The sequence below is a fragment of the Scylla paramamosain genome, chromosome 29, assembly GCF_035594125.1.
Source record: "Scylla paramamosain isolate STU-SP2022 chromosome 29, ASM3559412v1, whole genome shotgun sequence".
NCBI lineage: Eukaryota > Metazoa > Arthropoda > Malacostraca > Decapoda > Portunidae > Scylla > Scylla paramamosain.
The window spans coordinates 14,208,456-14,226,879 of record NC_087179.1 but is presented as its reverse complement, the minus strand read 5'-3'; the positions used below and the strand labels follow the sequence as shown (position 1 = coordinate 14,226,879).

Sequence of the window (18,424 nt, the reverse complement as noted above, 5' to 3'; positions counted from 1 at the left end):
CCACTTTGAGATTGAGATGAGTTAGCACAAGAAATGAATTATTCTATCGCTCAGACAAGGAGGTGGGATGTGTGGGGAGTGATTGTCAGATAAAACGTCATAATGTTTCTAATGTCTTGACCCAATATGCAATCACAAACATGCCTAAGTGCTAGACAAGTACCATTGTTAACCTCAATATATATTCACCGACACGCCTATACAGTATATCTGATAAGCGAAATTAAGAGCGCACGTTTGATAAAATCATTGACTTTACCACGAGGAGATCCAGAAAAATAAATTTGTACACCGTTGAAAAGAGATATACCACAGACCTTCATATCCACCTAACTCCGTATATTGCATTCATTAACTTTTAGGGTAAATTGCTGATAAAAATTGAGCAAGATAACTAACTGCGTGCATGAACATTAAAAAAAAACCTCAGCGTCTTAAAAAAAAAAAAAAAAAAAAAAAAAAGACAGCCTGTACACACATCCTAATTCATGTAAACTACCCCACTAGCTTATCAGATCACAGATGATGACACGATAACACAGAACGTACACACGGAGGGGGAGGGGGGAGGGAAACAACGTATGGGACTGAAACAACAGCGTAAGTGTGAAGATCAATGTGAGCCTCGCATGCATTCACCAGAGCGTTATGACTTATGCCGCAGCGCCGTAAAGATTATAATATATATCAAAGCCATTCTGACCTTGAGTACCACAAGATATTGCCCCTATGGTCGAGTACTGTAAAAAGACACTAAAAAGAGATGCCTTCTCTCTCACGCCCTTCTGCTCTCCCTTCACCACACTCTCACAGCTGCGTTCTGCAATCCTGTGCTGCTGTCCTGCGGTGTCTGTATAGATGTTGTGGTTAAAAAGAGTAGGATGTACCGTGGTAGTTCACACACGTCCTGTTAGCCAAGACTACTGCAGCACTGTGGTGGTTCCGGTACGAGAAATTGGGCGGAGTCTCTCCCGCTCTCTCTCACCCCTAGACAGTATGCGTCTCATTGCATTACATAACGATTATTTCCCTGACAATGTTTCCTCTTAATGTTGCATGAGGGTCTTAAATGCAGTGTGGCGTTTAGTTTGAGGTGATCCGTGGTGTGTGCTTATCTATTTCGTGTTTTGTGACGCTTGTTTACGTGAGATTGTCAGTGTGTCTGGCAGCGGTGTTCTCTGTAAATAGCTAAGCCTTGCTACCGCTACCCCTCGAGTCCTCTCGCTTTCGACTCTCCTTTACTCTTAGCTGGCAGTCCTCCACGGCTTCACATTGACACGAATAACAATATTCTCACCTTCTCAACAGTTCAGAGCACCCATATAATATAAATGTCATCGTCTATTAAGGTGTATTTGCCTCCTTCACTCATGTAACATATCTGATCCTGCCCACCTCGTCACTTATCAGTGATGTGAATTTGGTGATGGCTGAAAGGACACCCTACAAGGATAACTCTACCTTCCCAAAGAATCTAATAGCATCAAGTAAACAAAAATTATTCTATGCCACTCTATTTTCTTTCCTTCCTTTTATCATGTTCTTATCATATACCATCCGCCCACTCTAGTGTTCTTATCAGTAACCTGCCCTTGGTCATGACTTAACAAAGAACACACTGACACGTACTTAACTCTTAAAATGACCAATCTCTGAAATCTGATAACTCTAATACCAAATCAGAATAATTTTAATACGTTTCAGTGTTTGTATTCAGAATGGAAGTTATGAAAACGGAAGACACTGATATTGCGTGTTTTGTTTGTCTTATTGTTAACGTCAGAATGGTGTAGCGATCCACGTCACCAAGGCGGGACTGTCGGTGATGGCGGCGACTGACTCACTGCATGAAGATAATGGTGATGAATAAGTAATGAGAGAGAGAGAGAGAGAGAGAGAGAGAGAGAGAGAGAGAGAGAGAGAGAGAGAGAGAGAGAGAGAGAGAGAGAGAGAGAGAGAGAGAGAGAGAGAGATACCAACTTAGACATAAAAAGAAAAAAAAAAAAAAGCAAACCTGTATCTCGCGTATATAATTCAAATGATGAAAAACAAGAATGGCATAGTTATCAGTATATTAACTTATTGTCATTTTTTTTTGTGCAGTTCTGCAATAATACAACAATAAAACATGATGAGAGGCTTACAGATTACCTGAAGACCATTTTGGCCAGGTAATGCCTTAGTCTAGAAAGGACATCCCATCCTTGGCCACAGAGACCAGATTACTTGGAGTCTAAATCACAGCAGATAATCACTGGCCACATCCAGAGACAGAGTGCTGGGGAATGACCGCACCGTGGAAGCTCTCTGGGTGGGATGCGAGGGTCTGGGCGTGGAAAGAAGGCCAGGGGAGGAGTATTAGAGGGTGCTGATATCAGACAAAAGGTTATTCTGTTTGGTTGCATCATGGTTGCCCTGCTGATCTGCTTTCTGGTGAGTCCTGTGTAGCTGTGATCTTCCTGGCTTTAGTAACAATAGGTGATGGTACTGGAGACACTTCTGAGCAAGTCACACCATGGTGATGTGTGTGGTTTTCACAGTAAGCATGTACAATGAATCAATCAAGCAGTTATAACAATAGTGGAAAAGAGTGATTACTCCATGTGAAAAGTTGGATTTAATAATGGAGTATTAGTAAAGCAAATCCAGTAATGACTGACTTATCATTAAGCAAGGCACTGCAATGACCTTCAATAACCACAGGACTCATGTCAATAAAGACCAGGCTTAGACAAGGATAGCAATGATTTTGTTCCACATAGTCTGTGTGAGGGTGGGGTTGAGGGTGGCCAGCAGCAGGATGGGGGAGGACAGGTGGTAGTAGATGGTGGAGTGCTGGGAGAGCAGGGAGTAACAGGACACCAGCCAACTCAGCAGCTGGGTAAGGGTCTTCTTCCACTCTGGCTGGCCAGAGAGGGTCACCAAGGAGGGCAGGAGCAGGCGGTCCCTGAGTGGAGGGCTGTCAGCCAGCACCTCCATGCTGTTAGTGGCCCAAAGGCCTGACCACACAACCAGGCTCATCACCAGCAGGTCCAGGTAGAAGGTCACCAGCTGTCTCTGTTCATGGGCTGCCACTAGATCATCTCCACGTCGCTTCTTCATGTGCTCCTGCAGGCGGCCCAGCAGCTGCAGGAACCAGGTGGTGGCCTCCACAACCTGACAGCGCGTCACCAGCGTGGTGGACATGACCCGAAGCAGGTGGGAGCGGTCGCCAGGCAGGGTGGCAGCTGAGTCCACTAGATCGTTGAGCCAAGGCAGTGCCAGCTCCTCGGCATCCCGCTCAGCCACATGGCAGCGCAGCACGGCGGCACGGTACAGCCTCTCGTCTGTCACCTCCCACCACAGTGAGGGTGAGGTGAGGCGCTCAATGTGCTTCTGGGGCAGGTCAGCCACACAAGCCTTGTAGGCGGAGTACAGGTTCTCGTCTGTGGGGTCCATGTGCTCATTGAGGCCCTCCACTGTATTGCTCAGCACATTCCTGTTTGTGTCAAAAATGAAGTCAGCAGTGAGATTGGGCCGCAGCGCCTGCAGCAGAACCTTCATGTGGGCTGCATCACCCTGGTGCTGCTTGAACACATTTGCCAAGAAAGGCTGCAGAACAGTAGGGGGAAGGCCACGCCCTATGTGCTCCAGCAGGCTAAACAACACCAGCTCATCCTCCTTGGTGAGGCCACTGCCCGAGCCAGGCATGAGCCACTGGCTGATGATGGTGCTGGCCGACCCGGACTTGTTGCACTGTCGACTGGTGATCTGAAATATGCTGTGACGAATACGCTTTGTCCACTCATAGTTTGCTAATGCATGGGCTGAGCTCAGCACCTTCTCCAAAAAGCTCCAATTGACAACTGGGTAGGGCCGAGGCAGAGACTGGCCCAGCGCCTCCATGATGATCACACAGCTCCTCAGGAGTCTTTCCTTCCTCCTGGGGTCATCACATCTCTCCATCAGGAGAGGACAGTCAATGAGAAAGCTTACCAAAGCCTTCAGTGTGGAGTGATCTTTGAAAAAGCTGTACGACGGAGGCTCAGGCTGGCCGCTGGCAGACTTGACACCCTTGCGCTTGGCCTCCTGGACAGCAGTGAGGTAAATCCCCTTGGGCAGGGCAGCAACCTCCCGAGCCACCAGACTCTTGGTGAAACTCTCCACAAATTCAAGGTGAGATTCTGGACAGCCTGTTATCAGTTTGATCCAGCCAAGACCAGGAACATAGTCCAACACATCCTCAGGCTTCCGTGCCGCCTCAAAGGGTGTGGCTGCCTTGCTGGCTGGCAGCTGGTGTCCCTCCCGAGCATACTGGGGCAGCATCTTGAGGGTGTAGCTGTCGTAAGGGAACTTCTCCAGGGCTTCATAAGCAGCCTTCACCACTGACAGTGTCCTGGCAAGAGAGGGACAGCAACAGTAACTACATACTGTACAACTATACTCCAAACATTTGGAAAAACAACTCTGGACAGTCTAATAGCATCAACATATGACATCCACACCATTATTCATCTGAGTGCTGGAAAGTAATACAAGAATGTGGGATTAGTCAAGTGTGCTGTCTGTGGTCTTGTTATTTCACTGCCTATATTTCCTCAATTGCAGATATACCTTTCTTAACTCACTAACACAATCTACTCATTGGTAAAACACTGCTTTACTCTGACAAGATCAATTTCATCATATTGCTTAACATATTTTCATACAAGAGATGCAACAGATGATATGGATACAGAAAATGGACAAATACAAACACAACACAGAGAGGGAATACTGGGACAAGAAAAGATGGACACATTTCCACCACGACCAAGCCTTGGACAAACCCTTGAGGGGAAAATGAGGCACTGAGGATACAGAAAGGTAGAAAATAAAGCCTGGTCTAAAAAAAATGGGTCTAATACTATTACTACTATTACCATCACATGTCATATTAGGGTGGCAGCAACAAACATCAGAAACAGACCTGTGATGGTGATGCAGTCTGATGTAAACTTCCAATACTAGGCTACTACTACTATTACTACTACTACTACTACTACTACTACTACTACTACTACTATCAATACCATCACTATCACAGAACATACATAGGGCAGCAGCAAGAAACACCAGAAATATACCTATGAGAGGCCACCCAGTTCCAGAGGATGGTGATGCAGTCTGATGTAAACTTCTGATATTCTGCACTCTCCACTTTGAGGGCTGGGATGAGGGCAAGCAGGGCACACAGCTTCTCTGTGATACCCGGCCGCTTGTCCCGCACTAGCTTGGGGGCAATGACTCGCCAGGTGGTGCGGAGGTCAATCACCTGGCTGGCACACAGGTGGTGGATGCCGTCCAGGGCGATGAGGGTCTGTGCCGTGCCCTGCTCTCCCTGGCACTCATTCAGGAACCCAGACAGCATTGGAAGCAGCTCCTCCCCGTGCTGGTTTGGTCTGGGGGGGTGATGGTAACATGTTATGAATGGCTCAGTGTGGTGAGGGAAAGTGGCAGCACCTGGACAAAATGTTTTCTCCACTCTGTCTTCCACATTCTAATTACAATATATATATATATATATATATATATATATATATATATATATATATATATATATATATATATATATATATATATATATATATATATATATATATATATATATATATATATATATATATATATACTAAAGTTTGAGCAGGGATTTGAAAATACAGCTTCAAATATGGGAAAAGAATCCAGAAGAAAAGAAATACTAAACAATTAAAAACAATGAAATAATAATAGGAATAAACATTTACATTTCAGCATAACCAGCAAAAAACTCACACACTTCAAGAAAGAAAAAAGAGAAAGAAGGATAAGCAGGACTCACTTAGCCTTGCACACACTGGTCACAACAAATGCACGGGCGATCTGCAGCTCAGTGGTGTCGATGGACTTGTCTTGGAGGAGGCGGGAGAGGTAGGAGTAGGTACGCGGCTCCACCCTCCACAGGTCATGCACCAGACGCAGCACCAGGGGGCGGAGGCTGCTGGAGGACCACAGTGCCAGCAGGGTCTTCAGCACCTGCCCCACACACAGCTGGTTTGGGGTGAGAGGAAATCAGTATAGACATTATGTGCAAGAAAGAGGTGATAGATATAACCTTTTCACTGCTGTTTGGGACCTTCTTCCTTAATTGCTGACCACTCTGAGATCTTTCTTCTTGTTCTACAGTGACACCTGAACATTATATTGGCTAAGAATTGTAATACCTGTTTTAATCCTATTTTTTCTTATTGAAGCTTATAAACGTTTCATAGTTTTTTTTAATGTTGTAAATTGTTGCATGTGGCAGTGAAAGGGTTAAACGAATACAGAGACTGAACTTTATCTGTCCATATACCAGGCCAGCAATTCTCCACGGGGTGACCCAGACAAAGCACCACACACTCATACACAAACATCATTCACACTCAGTCCCTGGTGGAAAGCGACAGTTCCATGGCTGGGACTATGAATACTGCTATTGTATTCCTTGCATGTTGAAAGAGGTGACTAAGAGGGATGGAACAAGGAGGCTAGGAATTCTCTTTTCTGTATGGTGTCCTACAAAGAAAAATGCTACATGGACTGGAAAAAATTGGAAAGGGAAAAAATGGAGAATTAAGTTTTATCATCCAATCACATGGAAAAACACATTAAAGATTATAAACAAGGAAAAGAATAAGATTTTCTCCCCACCTTACTTTGCACACTACACTCCAGGAGCAGCACAGACCCTCACCTTGTTGACAGCCAGGGAGGGGAGGGTGTACAGGATGGTGAGGCGGGTGGTGGGGTCAGGCTCACGGCCCAGGCGGTACAGCACCATTGGGAACACCTCCAAGCCCAGGCACTTCTGCTTCATCACCTCCTTCTCCAACACCTAAGAGGGAGATGCAGTTGTAGGATGAGATTTGATTGAAGAATATTTCATTTGTCTTTTTTTGTATTAGTTGTAGTAGTTGTTTCAAAAATACAAGTAATAGTAGCAGTAGTCGTAAAAAAAAAAAAAAAAGAATGACAGTATTTGTAGTAGTAGTAGTGGTGGTGGTGGTGGTAGTGAAAGTTATGTGAAGAAAAATCCTTAATCCTGATTTATGAAAAATGATACTTAAAAAGCTTTGAAAAAAAAAAAATAAATAAATAAATAAATAATAATAATAATAATATATAGTTGATCCTCATTTAGGAACTTACAATTTATTAATATTTTTTTAAGGAATATGACTCGCTTGTATCTTCCTTTACTTTATATTTTTCTTTTAGTCTCTCTCTCTCTCTCTCTCTCTCTCTCTCTCTCTCTCTCTCTCTCTCTCTCTCTCTCTCTCTCTGTCTGTCTGTCTGTCTGTCTGTCTGTCTGTCTGTCTGTCTGTCTGTCTGTCTGTCTGTCTGTCTGTCTGTCTGGCTGGCTGGCTGGCTGTCTCTCATGCAAACCCCTCACCTTGGTGGCCTGCTGGACAGACTGTGGTGTGGAGCCCTGGTAGAGGAACACAGATGTCACAATGGTGTAGTAAAAGCTGGAGATCTGGTTGACTGAGGAGGCCAGTTTGGTGAGCCAGTCTGAAGCAAGCTGGGGGTCCTTCACCAGGCGGTCCGAGAACTCCAAGGCGGGCAGGAAGGAGACCAGACTTGGGTGTATGCAGCACAGCATCTCCCAGTGCTCATTGCCTGAAACACCAAGTACAATCTTCAGGTGGTGTCCCTATTTACATCACCATGGAGACACTGACACACTGATCTAAAGGTGGGATAACTCAGCTGTAAAATGTACAAAGACCACAAATACTGGCACTCATAATCTCAATTTATTTCATTAAGGTTTATTACCAACAAAACCTACACCAATACTCTTTCAGGGAGTCTCAAAGGAAAATAAAGAATCGAGACTTACTGAAAAACAAGATAACAAACAATGATTAATCTTACACATATATAGATAAGATAGGTAGTTAGATGTTTACTGACCACCAAGTTGTAGATTTACATAATATATACATACATCACTAAAGGAGATATGCCCAACTACACACATCTAAAACAGGTTAAACATTAATCTAAAAAAAAAGTTGAAAGTCAGGCCACAACAGCCATCCATTCCCAGTGAGCCTTGACATGTGGACTCACCCGCAAGCTGTGTGTTGGCCGAGGCTTGTGCTGGGGTGGCTTGCACGAGGGAGATGAGTGCCGCTGCAGCCGTGGTGAGGCCTGGCACAGCAGTACAGGGGGCGGACAGCACCTGCAGCAGTGAGGGCAGCAGCCGGGCGCCAATGAGTGGGTTCCCGTCCTTGTGTGACAGAAGCGTGGCACCTGCAGGACATAGAATATTGTACAACCACACCCATGGGTTAAAACTTTCCCTGTGATTTGTTATGGTTTTTCCTTAATTACTTACTATTCTGAGGTCTTTTTCTTGCTACTTTCTTCCTACTGGGTAAAAATTGCTAATCTATTATTTTAGTTCCTCTTTTTTTTCTTTCTTGTTGATATTTATTAAGATTTCATTGCTTTTACTACTGTGAGGTGCTACATGTCATGGTGAAAGGGTTAAGTGACTTGCTTCTTTCTGTTGCTATAGAATTGCTTCTGTTGCCTGGCAAAGATGAAATTGTTATTCATATTCCTTCTTCTGGATGTCCATCTAAATGATTTATTAAAGTGACCTTAGTGTTGGAGACAATCATAGCAAAAAATGAGTTAATCAAGGAACACAATTCTTTCACAAACTACCACTCATCTGTACAATAAATTACAACAAAAGTCATGAATGAATACCAAGCTGCAGGAGGCTGATCTGAAGGCGGCCTGAGGTGGAGGGCAGCACCTCAGCCAGCGCACAGACCGTGACGTCACAGCCGCGCCCAAGCCGGGACCCCAGCAGCCTCACATCCCTCTCCAATGTCCTAGTGCCCAAGCCGTGTTTCTTGCAGGTGACAAGGAGAAAAAGAGAGGGAAGAGGAAAGGATGAGGTGAATTATTTCATGGATGACTATGTGTGAAGTAGTGAAAATGATTAATAACTTTTTTTCACCTTAATTTCATCATCAATATTTCTAAACCTCCTTTTCCACATTATCTTACTCCTCTATTTCTACAAATTATGCAATACAGGAGAAGCAATCATGGAGTATATGTGACCATGACAGATATAACTAATAGGCACAAAAGCATGGCCATCAATGAAAACAAAAGTCCTGGAATATGTGAAAGAACAGGGATAAATAAAGCACCTTCTCTTGCACACACTAAAGCAAGGTTCTTGGTATCAGATTTCAGACAAACAGTGCAAACAAATCAGTGTCCCGAGGCTCACCAGGGCAAGAGGGAAAGCCATGAGGAGGCAGGGGAGCACGGCAGACTGCAGGCGTGTCAGGTTCTCCCTCATGGCCAGCTCTGCCAGGGATGTCAGCACCATCACCTTGCGTTCCACATGCTCCCTGCTTGTGTCCTGAAGGAGGCACCGATCAGAGAGGGTGAATGGCCCACAAAGAGAAGAGTGAGTGGTAAACAAGACCCATAGAGAGAGAAGAGAAAACAAAACACAAACACACACACACACACACACACTGTGTAGTGTAGTGGTAAGCACACTCGGCTCACAACCAAGAAGGCCCAGGTTTTAATCCAGGTGTGGTGAGGCAAATGGGCAAGCCTCTTAATCTGTAGCCCCTGTTCACCTAGCAGCAAGTAGGTGCAGGATGTAACCCGAGGGGTTGTGACCTCACTGTCCTGGTGTGTGGTGTGTGAGCGGTCTCAGTCCTATCCAAAGATTGGTCACTATGAGCTCTGAGCTCTTTCCATAGGGTAATGGCTGGCTGGGTGACCAGCAGACGACCGTAGGTGAATGACACACACACACACACACACACACACACACACACACACACACACAGAGGGAAGCAACCATAAGATCAGAGAGAAGAGTGAGTGGAAAACAAAATACACACACATACACACACACACACACACACACACACACACACACACACACACACACACACACACACACACACACACACACACACACACACACACACACACACACACACGCACACTTAAAGAAGCACAAATTATTCATGATAGAGGAAAAGAAACAAATACATATATAGATAATACCATAAAAAAAAAGTTGGTCTGGTATATTATGAAGGATATATATATATATATATATATATATATATATATATATATATATATATATATATATATATATATATATATATATATATATATATATATAGAAACCATATTGTCTAGGCATCATAAAGGAGATGAATGGATGATGAAAGACTTGAAAAAACACATATTTAAATGAATACAATCAAACTGTAATCAATGACAGAGAAACAAAACATGGACATACCATCAGGGTGTCACAGAGGAGTGAAAAACATGAAAAATACTACAGATAAATTATTATGTTTAACATAAAAAAAAAATAAAATAAAATAAATAAACATAAATAAATAAATAATTAAAATAATAAAAAAAAAAAAAAAAAAAAAAAAACAAGAAAAATTAATATACGATTTCCCATAACCAAGAATCAAAGAAGTGTACAGGCTAAGAAAAAAATATAAATAAATAAATGAATAAATAAATAAATAAAATAAAATAAGAAAAAAATAAAATAAAATAAATACATAAATAAATAAATAAAATATAAATAAATTATATAAACAGATAAAAAATAAAGAAATAAAACCTTACTTTCCTTATACCACTTTGCTGACAAGAAGAAGAACAGATCATTACCGACAATGATACAAGAAACTGACAGCTATAATGACACAAACTTGCCAACCACAATAATCCAAACTTGATAACAATGATACACAATAACAACAATACACACTTTAAACCAATAACACAACCTTCCCAATAACAATAATCTAAATCCAACAACAATAACAATGCAAATGTACAATTAAAAAAAATCCATAAATATTTTACATTTTAACCACTTGATGTTACCCTGATGAGTGTGGCGACTCGGCAGAGCAGCGGGACAAGGCTGTGGTGGGTCTGGGCTGAGGTGAGGAGGTTGAGCAGTGGCCGGGCAATCCACAGTGTGCTCTCTGTCAAGCAGAATGTGTGAAGCAGCAGTGGCCGGAGCTGACTGGCACTTCCCTCCCGCACCCTGGGGGAAGTAATAGTGGTGGTGGTGTTGGTGGTGGTGAGATTGTGTGGCAATAAGGAAGAAAGAAAGATAATTCACAAGTACAGGTAATAGTGGTGGTGGTGAGATTGTAAGTCACTGAGAAAGAAAGATAACTTGCACTACATATAACAGTGAAGGTGGTGGTGAAATTGTAAGTGAGTGAGAGGAAAAAGATAACTTACACATAAATGGAATGGTGGTGGTGGTGAAACTGTAAGTCAGTGAGAAAGAAAGATAACTTATATATGGAGGCAATGAGTGGCACAACACAGTCATAAAAGTTACATGTAAAAGTTGATTAAAAACATTACAACAGGAAAAACTATATTAGTATGGAAACTTGATATCAAATTAAACCAGCTCCAAGCTGTGAATGCCACAAATCTGCTGAATGTTTTCTTGTTTGTCACAGGGGTTGCTGGTTACAGACAGGGTCTGGAGCTAGACGTCATCAGCAGAGGGTGTTACATCTGCCAGACTGTGTTCAAGTGGATACAATCTGGCAATGGGCTGAATGGTTGTGCCCGAGAAGGTTTTTATGTCTGCTACCCTTATTAAACCATCTCATCCCTCATGTAGACAGGTGATTTTACCAAGTTTCTACATGGACTGGGTTATGTTGTCATGAATGAGGATGACATCCCTGGCTCAAGGCTGTATTGCACCTCCTTTGACAGGAGACAGCACCAAGCACCCAACAGTTACATCCCAGCATAGCAACCAGCCACTCCACTCACCAACCAGCACTCTCTACCCATCCAGATAACTCAGCTAGATATCTAATAAAAGAACATAAATGACATAGTAGGCAAGACAGTGAAAAAAATCAATAAAATTGGAAGCAAAGAATGGAGAAAAAAAAATCAATGAAAGAATCAATCAATGACAGTAGAAAAAAAAAAAAAAAGATAATGAAAAAAAAAAAGAGATAATGAAAAAAAAAAATCAATAAATTAAAACAAAATATGAAAAAAAAAAGAATGAAAGACTAAATCAATAATATAGTAGGCAAATCATAAAAAGCCAGTGTAAGAACACAAGAACACCCCACCTCTGGTCAGGGTGTCGCAGGAGGTGGGCAGCCTCCTCCAGTAGGGCCGGCGCCAGGTCTGCCCGCTTGGTGAGGAGGGTGACGAATGGGTGGGTGGGGCCGGTGGGTGGGCCAGTGAAGGGGCACTTGTTGTCATTCCCCTCCATGGTGGACAGCAGCAGCACCACCTCTGTCACACCCTGCAGCAAGGTGCTTGGACACCTGGTGGGAGTGTGGTGTTACTGTACTGCACCATTGCTAGGGTCATGTGGTGTGGATGGAGAGTAGATTACCACAGTTTTGTATGGGGAAGATATAAGACTAGTTCTGTATGTAATTGTGTTAGACTCTAAAGATATGTTTTTACCAGTGGCCAAACATTACTATAGTAAGGTGAGAATCAACAATAAAGATTCTGCTATACTAGTCTAAACATTTCATCCCTTATTTAAGTGTTTTACTTCTAGCACTCACTGATATGTGTATTTAGGTGCAAGAGGAAAGGGCAGCTTCCAGTGAAATGGTAGGACAGAATGCTAATGTAAGTAAGAAAAAAGAGAGAAGAGAATGGGAGAATCAGAAAGTGCATGAACATGGATAAACAGACTCTTTTGTTATTATGATCTCCTCTTGAGAAAGCCACAAGACCACTATATATATATATATATATATATATATATATATATATATATATTCTGTGATTTCCAGTTATTAATTCCTTGTGAGCTTACTTGGCACTGGTTACGTCAGCCAGGAAGTTTTGGAGGGTGGCAGGAGCTGGAAGCCGATTAATTCGTACAAGGGACATCAGGGCCTCCAGGGCCAGCGCTGCCTCTGTTGGTCCCCCAGTGTTGGCTGTCTTCCATAGGGTCTTGACCTCCTCTGTCTGTGGCATAGGAGGGAGAAGAGGTGCCAGAGAAGGAGGGGGAGGTAAAGCAGGAAAGGTAAGAATAAAAGACAGCTGAATTTTTTAAAAGTCTATGGAGAAGAATTAAATTTTTTCACCATGTTCATAGCTGACCTCAAATCATACATGGGCATTTTTAAAGTCAAGAAAGATCATCAACTCACATCATACAGAATTGTTTCATCTTTGTGTTTCTCCAGCAAGTTGTCGTAGATCTTTGTGACTGCCTGGAAGCAATGGTGAAGGTTTACTAGATACACTCTCAATGAATATAATGCTGCACACCTCTGTCTCTTGATCACATTCACTGACTTCATAACTTCAAACGCAGGTAACATCTAACAACTTCAAACATTACTCTATATATTATCTTGCAGCAAATGTAAACGAGGAATTTTTTACTGTACATAGCTCTTTTTGCTGTCATTCCAGTAGTGCCAACATCAAAACAAAATAAACTAACACATCAGACAATAATAGTTAAATCTGAAACAAAATTTCCTCAGGTCTAGTTATCTTAATTACTATCAACATAATAAACTAATACACATACTTATAATGATCAGTGTTTGGAAGGATCTTATTTTGGCTGCTCCCATTTAGGGGTCGCCACACCAAAACACTCTTCTCCAATGTGCTCGGTTTTGAAGGATAACTGACCAATTTAAACCACAACACTGGGCACTTGTACATGGAAGGCAATAGTGTTTTGTAGAATGCATAATGGTCTGCTTTTTCTTTGTCTTTCCCTAAGCTCCTGGGGTGTAGTACAGCAGTTCACAAGACATTCCCTTTTTGTAGCGGGGTGATGGGGCTACAAGTGTTATTTGTCCTTTTTTTTTATTTAATGTAAGAGGGCCACTAGCAAAGGGTAACAAAAATTTGAAGAAAAATGCCCACAAAAATGCAAGTTCCCAAAGCAATGCCAAAAAGAGTGATCAGATAATAGAAATCTCTCCTGAAAGAGTTCAAATCACAGGAGGGAGAAAATGATGAGAAATGATGTGTGAGTGTGTGTTGCTGTCTGGGCCACTAAATGTAGAGTTGCCAGCCAGGTGTATAGATGAAGAGAAAATACACAATAAAGTACACAAGAGCACAACAATCACCTGACTCTGAAGGAAGACATTTCCCGAGTTGATCTTCTGCTCGTAGTCCTCCATTGCATCTCACTCTCCCTGAAATGAAGCAATGAAAAGCTTTCCTACTAATTTAAATCCTTTCCCTTCCTCCTCTCCTGTCCTGGCTTCATATCATTTTGGTGCTGAGTTGATTGAGAGCTTAAAAATATTAGACAAGCTTATGAATGGACAGGTGGTAAAAAAACAGGTCAGCATGTTTTATACGGGGACTGGCACGTGTATTGTGTAGGGCTGGTGGCTTCCTGAAAATTCCTTTTGTTTTAATGTTCTGTTCACATCCTTGGTACCTCAGGGCTTGCATGATCAGCTGGTGAAAGGTCATATATAGTTTTAGGTTTAATTTGGAAAGAACCTCAAACATTTGCTGTTAAAATGTGTCCAGCAGTTAGGCGATTGTTACATGATGGTTAGACAGTAAGAAAACAGCCATGAGTTCCATATAAAGGCTGAAAAAGCAGTGCAACAGGATAAGATAAATTGGAAAAAAAAAAAAAAAAAAAAAAAAAAAAAAAAAAAAAAAAAAAAAAAATCTGGCAAAAAGCATGTAAAAAAAATAAGTCAAGATACAAATAAAGCCAGATGATGACAAAATACTATAAATGGAACGTATACCAAACTGGAAAAATGGTCGGTAATTGTCTAGAGTCCTTACCGGGCCTTATTACTGGTCTATTCACTTCAATTCTTTTACACATACCTTCCCATGCACCTAAAACATCATTTTAAAGTGGGGGACAAATGCCCCCTTCCCTCTAGTCCAGCAAAATTGGGGACATGTGGGAAGGCGGGGTTTTTGGGTGGGGGAGACATAAATCAGCGAGCGATTTTCGGCCAGGTTAGGTTAGGTTAGGTTAGGTTAGGTTAAGTTAGGTTAGGTTAGGTTAGGTTAGGTTAGGTTAGGTTAACCTAACTAACCTAACCTAACCTAACCTAACCTAACCTAACCTGGCCGAAAATCGCTCGCTGATTTATGTCTCCCCCACCCAAAAACCCCGCCTTCCCACATGTCCCCAATTTTGCTGGACTAGAGGGAAGGGGGCATTTGTCCCCCACTTTAAAATGATGTTTTAGGTGCATGTGAAGGTATGTGTAAAAGAATTGAAGTGAATAGACCAGTAATAAGGCCCGGTAAGGACTCTAGACAATTACCAAATGGTCTGGTAAAAAAGCGAGACAAACTATAGAAAATAATAACAATAAAAATACAATAATTCAATTAGAGGTTCTGCAAGACATGTCAGTGAAATCAGATCACATAACAACACAGAACGGTCAGTAACAGACAGAAGAAAAGCGGCTTATTTTGGGAGTGTCATTAAGTCTATTTGAGAATCACTTTATTTCCATCTGTTTAACTTAAACAGACTGTTGACAGGCCTCTCCTTTGCCTCATTTATGAGTATCTGAGACTACAAGATAGTACAGTGAGAGTACAGTCCCGGTGGCTCACGCGTCTGCTATTCACCGACTCACCGCCAGCTGCCAGCCTGCCAGTGCCGCCCAGCTGATCGCTACCTGCCTGATCTTGATCTTGATCTTGATGGTACAGGTGGCACAGGATCACTCCTGAGCCAGGCCTTTGGATCGGCAACTCCTGAAGAAAGGGGAAAAAAAAGAGAAACGAACAGCATCCTCTATCCTAATTGTTCATACACCTGGCACGCCACATTCTCTCCAGAAACTCTTTCACCGCCTCAATCATCCTTTCATTCGCCTCTCTACACAGTCCCAGTCAGATTTGTTTACGTGCGGCTCTTGATCTTGCTCTTGGCTGACGCTCGAAACTTGCTATAGCTTCCTTGGTTGTGGCGGTAAAGTACACATGATACTGTCTTTATGTATAAACTCTCCCCCCCCCCAACACACACACTCACAAAAAAATAAAATAAAATAAAATAAAATAAAATAAATAAATAAAATAAAATAAATTTTATTATATATATATATATATATATATATATATATATATATATATATATATATATATATATATATATATATATATATATATATATATATATATATATATATATAATACACACACACACACACACACACAAATAAATACAAAATACAAATACAAAGAGAGAGAGAGAGAGAGAGAGAGAGAGAGAGAGAGAGAGAGAGAGAGAGAGAGAGAGAGAGAGAGAGAGAGAGAGAGAGAGAGAAAACACTGACCGTGGTGAAGATTGAACGATTCTTAATCCACTATCATCCGTATCCGAACCAGCAAAATGACATAATCTAACTCATACCTGCATCTGCATTAAGCTTTTGTTTAAATACTCGCATCCATAAACACGTATTTATCTCCGGCGGCTACATGATCCAACGCTTGATAAAAAAAAAAAAATAATAATAAAATAAAAATAAATAAAAATAAACAAATAAATAAAAAAATAAATAAATAAAATAAACAAAAAAAAAAAGCACGATGAATTAGCCTGTTAAATACTTGAAATCAGACGAGCATAAACTTAAATCACACACATGAGTGGTGGGGGGGGAGGGGTCAAAAGACAGTGTGGAGGGTTGTGGGCTGAGTGATGCTGCACCCCAGGCCGGACAGATGGAGGTGTAGTGAGGGTGTTGGAATGTAGTGCGGATAATAATATTGTTCACTGTATCATAATGAATCACATCTACTGCCACGTATAAAACCTTCCCTCATTTTCTTATATTCTTATTTTCCACTCCTCACTCCTAATGAAAAATAAAGAGACAAATAAATAAATAAATAGATAACAAGGGAAAAAAAAGTTACGTGCCTACCTGTACAACCAATCACTCAACCAGATCAACGCCATACAATCCAATGAGAACAAAACAATGATCCACACTCACCAAAAAGTTCTCCTGGCATTTGTTATGTTTCCTGCCCTGCCCGCCGCCCGCCAGTCTCCGCCCCACACATAACAATCCGCCTGATCATATTTTCCCCTTCCTCCCGACGCCCTACACGCTTCCTGCCGCACGCCACGCCACACACCACCAGAATTTCAATGCAGCTCAATGATATACTTTTTTTAAGAGAGAGAGAGAGAGAGAGAGAGAGAGAGAGAGAGAGAGAGAGAGAGAGAGAGAGAGAGAGAGAGAGAGAGAGAGAGAGAGAGAGAATGATTATTAAAATGTTTATCAGTTTTTCGCTATAGTTTAACTCAGAGCTTAGTATTGTTATTGTTGTTGTTGTTGTTGTTGTTGTTGTTGTTATCGTTATTATTCTTCATCTTCTTATCGTTGCTGTTACTACTACTACTACTACTACTACTACTACTACTACAACAACAACCCTACCACTACTAAAACAACCACTACAACTACATCACCACCACCACCACCACCACTACCACCACCACCACCTTTACAGCAGAAGATAACAGAACAGAAACAAAAGGTTGGGTGGTCGGTGAACGAAGAGGTATATCTACATGAAGATTCCTTTTGTCCGAGGAAATTAGACAATTCAGCCAAGCATTGTGAGAGAGAAAGGGAGAGAGAGGAGCAGAGAGGGAAGAAGGAGTGAAGTTTTTAATAATCACGAGAAACACAGGGACGGGGGAAAAAGAAAATGTCTGGCCTATTTCTTTAACTCTCTCTCTCTCTCTCTCTCTCTCTCTCTCTCTCTCTCTCTCTCTCTCTCTCTCTCTCTCTCTCTAATTCTCCCATATGTAGTTATACCTTCTCCTTTTGATGATAATGAAGGAGGAAGAAGAGGAGGAGAGGAGAAGAAGGAGGAGGAGGAGGAGGAGGAGGAGGAGGAGGAGGAGGAGGAGGAGGAGGAGGAGGAGGAGGAGGAGGAGGAGGAGGAGATAATATAATATAAAAAATCAGGAAGAGAGAGTTTCCTGCCACCTTCAATACAATAATATATCCTCCTCCTCCTCCTCCTCCTCCAAGTAAAGCACCATAACTGCGTGTTGACATACCTCACCTCCCTCACTCCTCCTTCTCCTCCTCCAGACATCTCCCTCCTCGTTTCCTCCTCCTCCTCTTCCTCTTCCTTTCCACGTCGGCATGGTAACGGAAGGAGAGCGTCCTTGAGAGAGAGAGAGAGAGAGAGAGAGAGAGAGAGAGAGAGAGAGAGAGAGAGAGAGAGAGAGAGAGAGAGAGAGAGAGAGAGAGAGAGAGAGAATTTTTTCATTGTTTTGTTTAATCTGAACTTTGTCGATTTCTCCGTGTTTATTGTTGGAAGGTGG

The 18,424-nt window shown here is 42.0% G+C and overlaps 1 protein-coding gene and 1 long non-coding RNA gene across 3 annotated transcripts in view; one reads left to right on the top strand and one right to left on the bottom strand.

Annotated features, from left to right (window-relative positions):
- Positions 1-15,816, bottom strand: part of LOC135115362 (focadhesin-like) — a 20,998-nt gene extending 5,182 nt beyond the window's left edge. Inside the window, exons 1-14 of one of the 2 annotated variants that reach the window (XR_010275967.1) lie at positions 15,702-15,816; positions 14,196-14,264; positions 13,251-13,313; positions 12,911-13,065; positions 12,201-12,401; positions 10,963-11,128; positions 9,302-9,436; positions 8,764-8,911; positions 8,116-8,298; positions 7,433-7,659; positions 6,734-6,874; positions 5,840-6,048; positions 5,106-5,420; positions 2,152-4,375 (exon numbers count right to left, since the gene is read on the bottom strand). Coding sequence is in view for 1 of the 2 variants with exons in the window: in XM_064032054.1 (XP_063888124.1) it covers positions 2,728-4,375; positions 5,106-5,420; positions 5,840-6,048; positions 6,734-6,874; positions 7,433-7,659; positions 8,116-8,298; positions 8,764-8,911; positions 9,302-9,436; positions 10,963-11,128; positions 12,201-12,401; positions 12,911-13,065; positions 13,251-13,313; positions 14,196-14,249 (3,645 nt within the window). In the remaining variant the exon portion in view is untranslated. Of the gene's footprint in view, positions 1-2,151; positions 4,376-5,105; positions 5,421-5,839; positions 6,049-6,733; positions 6,875-7,432; positions 7,660-8,115; positions 8,299-8,763; positions 8,912-9,301; positions 9,437-10,962; positions 11,129-12,200; positions 12,402-12,910; positions 13,066-13,250; positions 13,314-14,195; positions 14,265-15,678 lie in introns of those variants that run through there. The other variant, XM_064032054.1, reaches the window with a different exon arrangement.
- LOC135115366 (uncharacterized) lies at positions 1,689-10,005 on the top strand. Its single transcript, XR_010275969.1, has 3 exons — positions 1,689-1,859; positions 5,773-8,957; positions 9,258-10,005. It is a non-coding gene; the product is annotated as an uncharacterized LOC135115366 (long non-coding RNA).
- Positions 15,817-18,424: the final 2,608 nt, after the last annotated feature.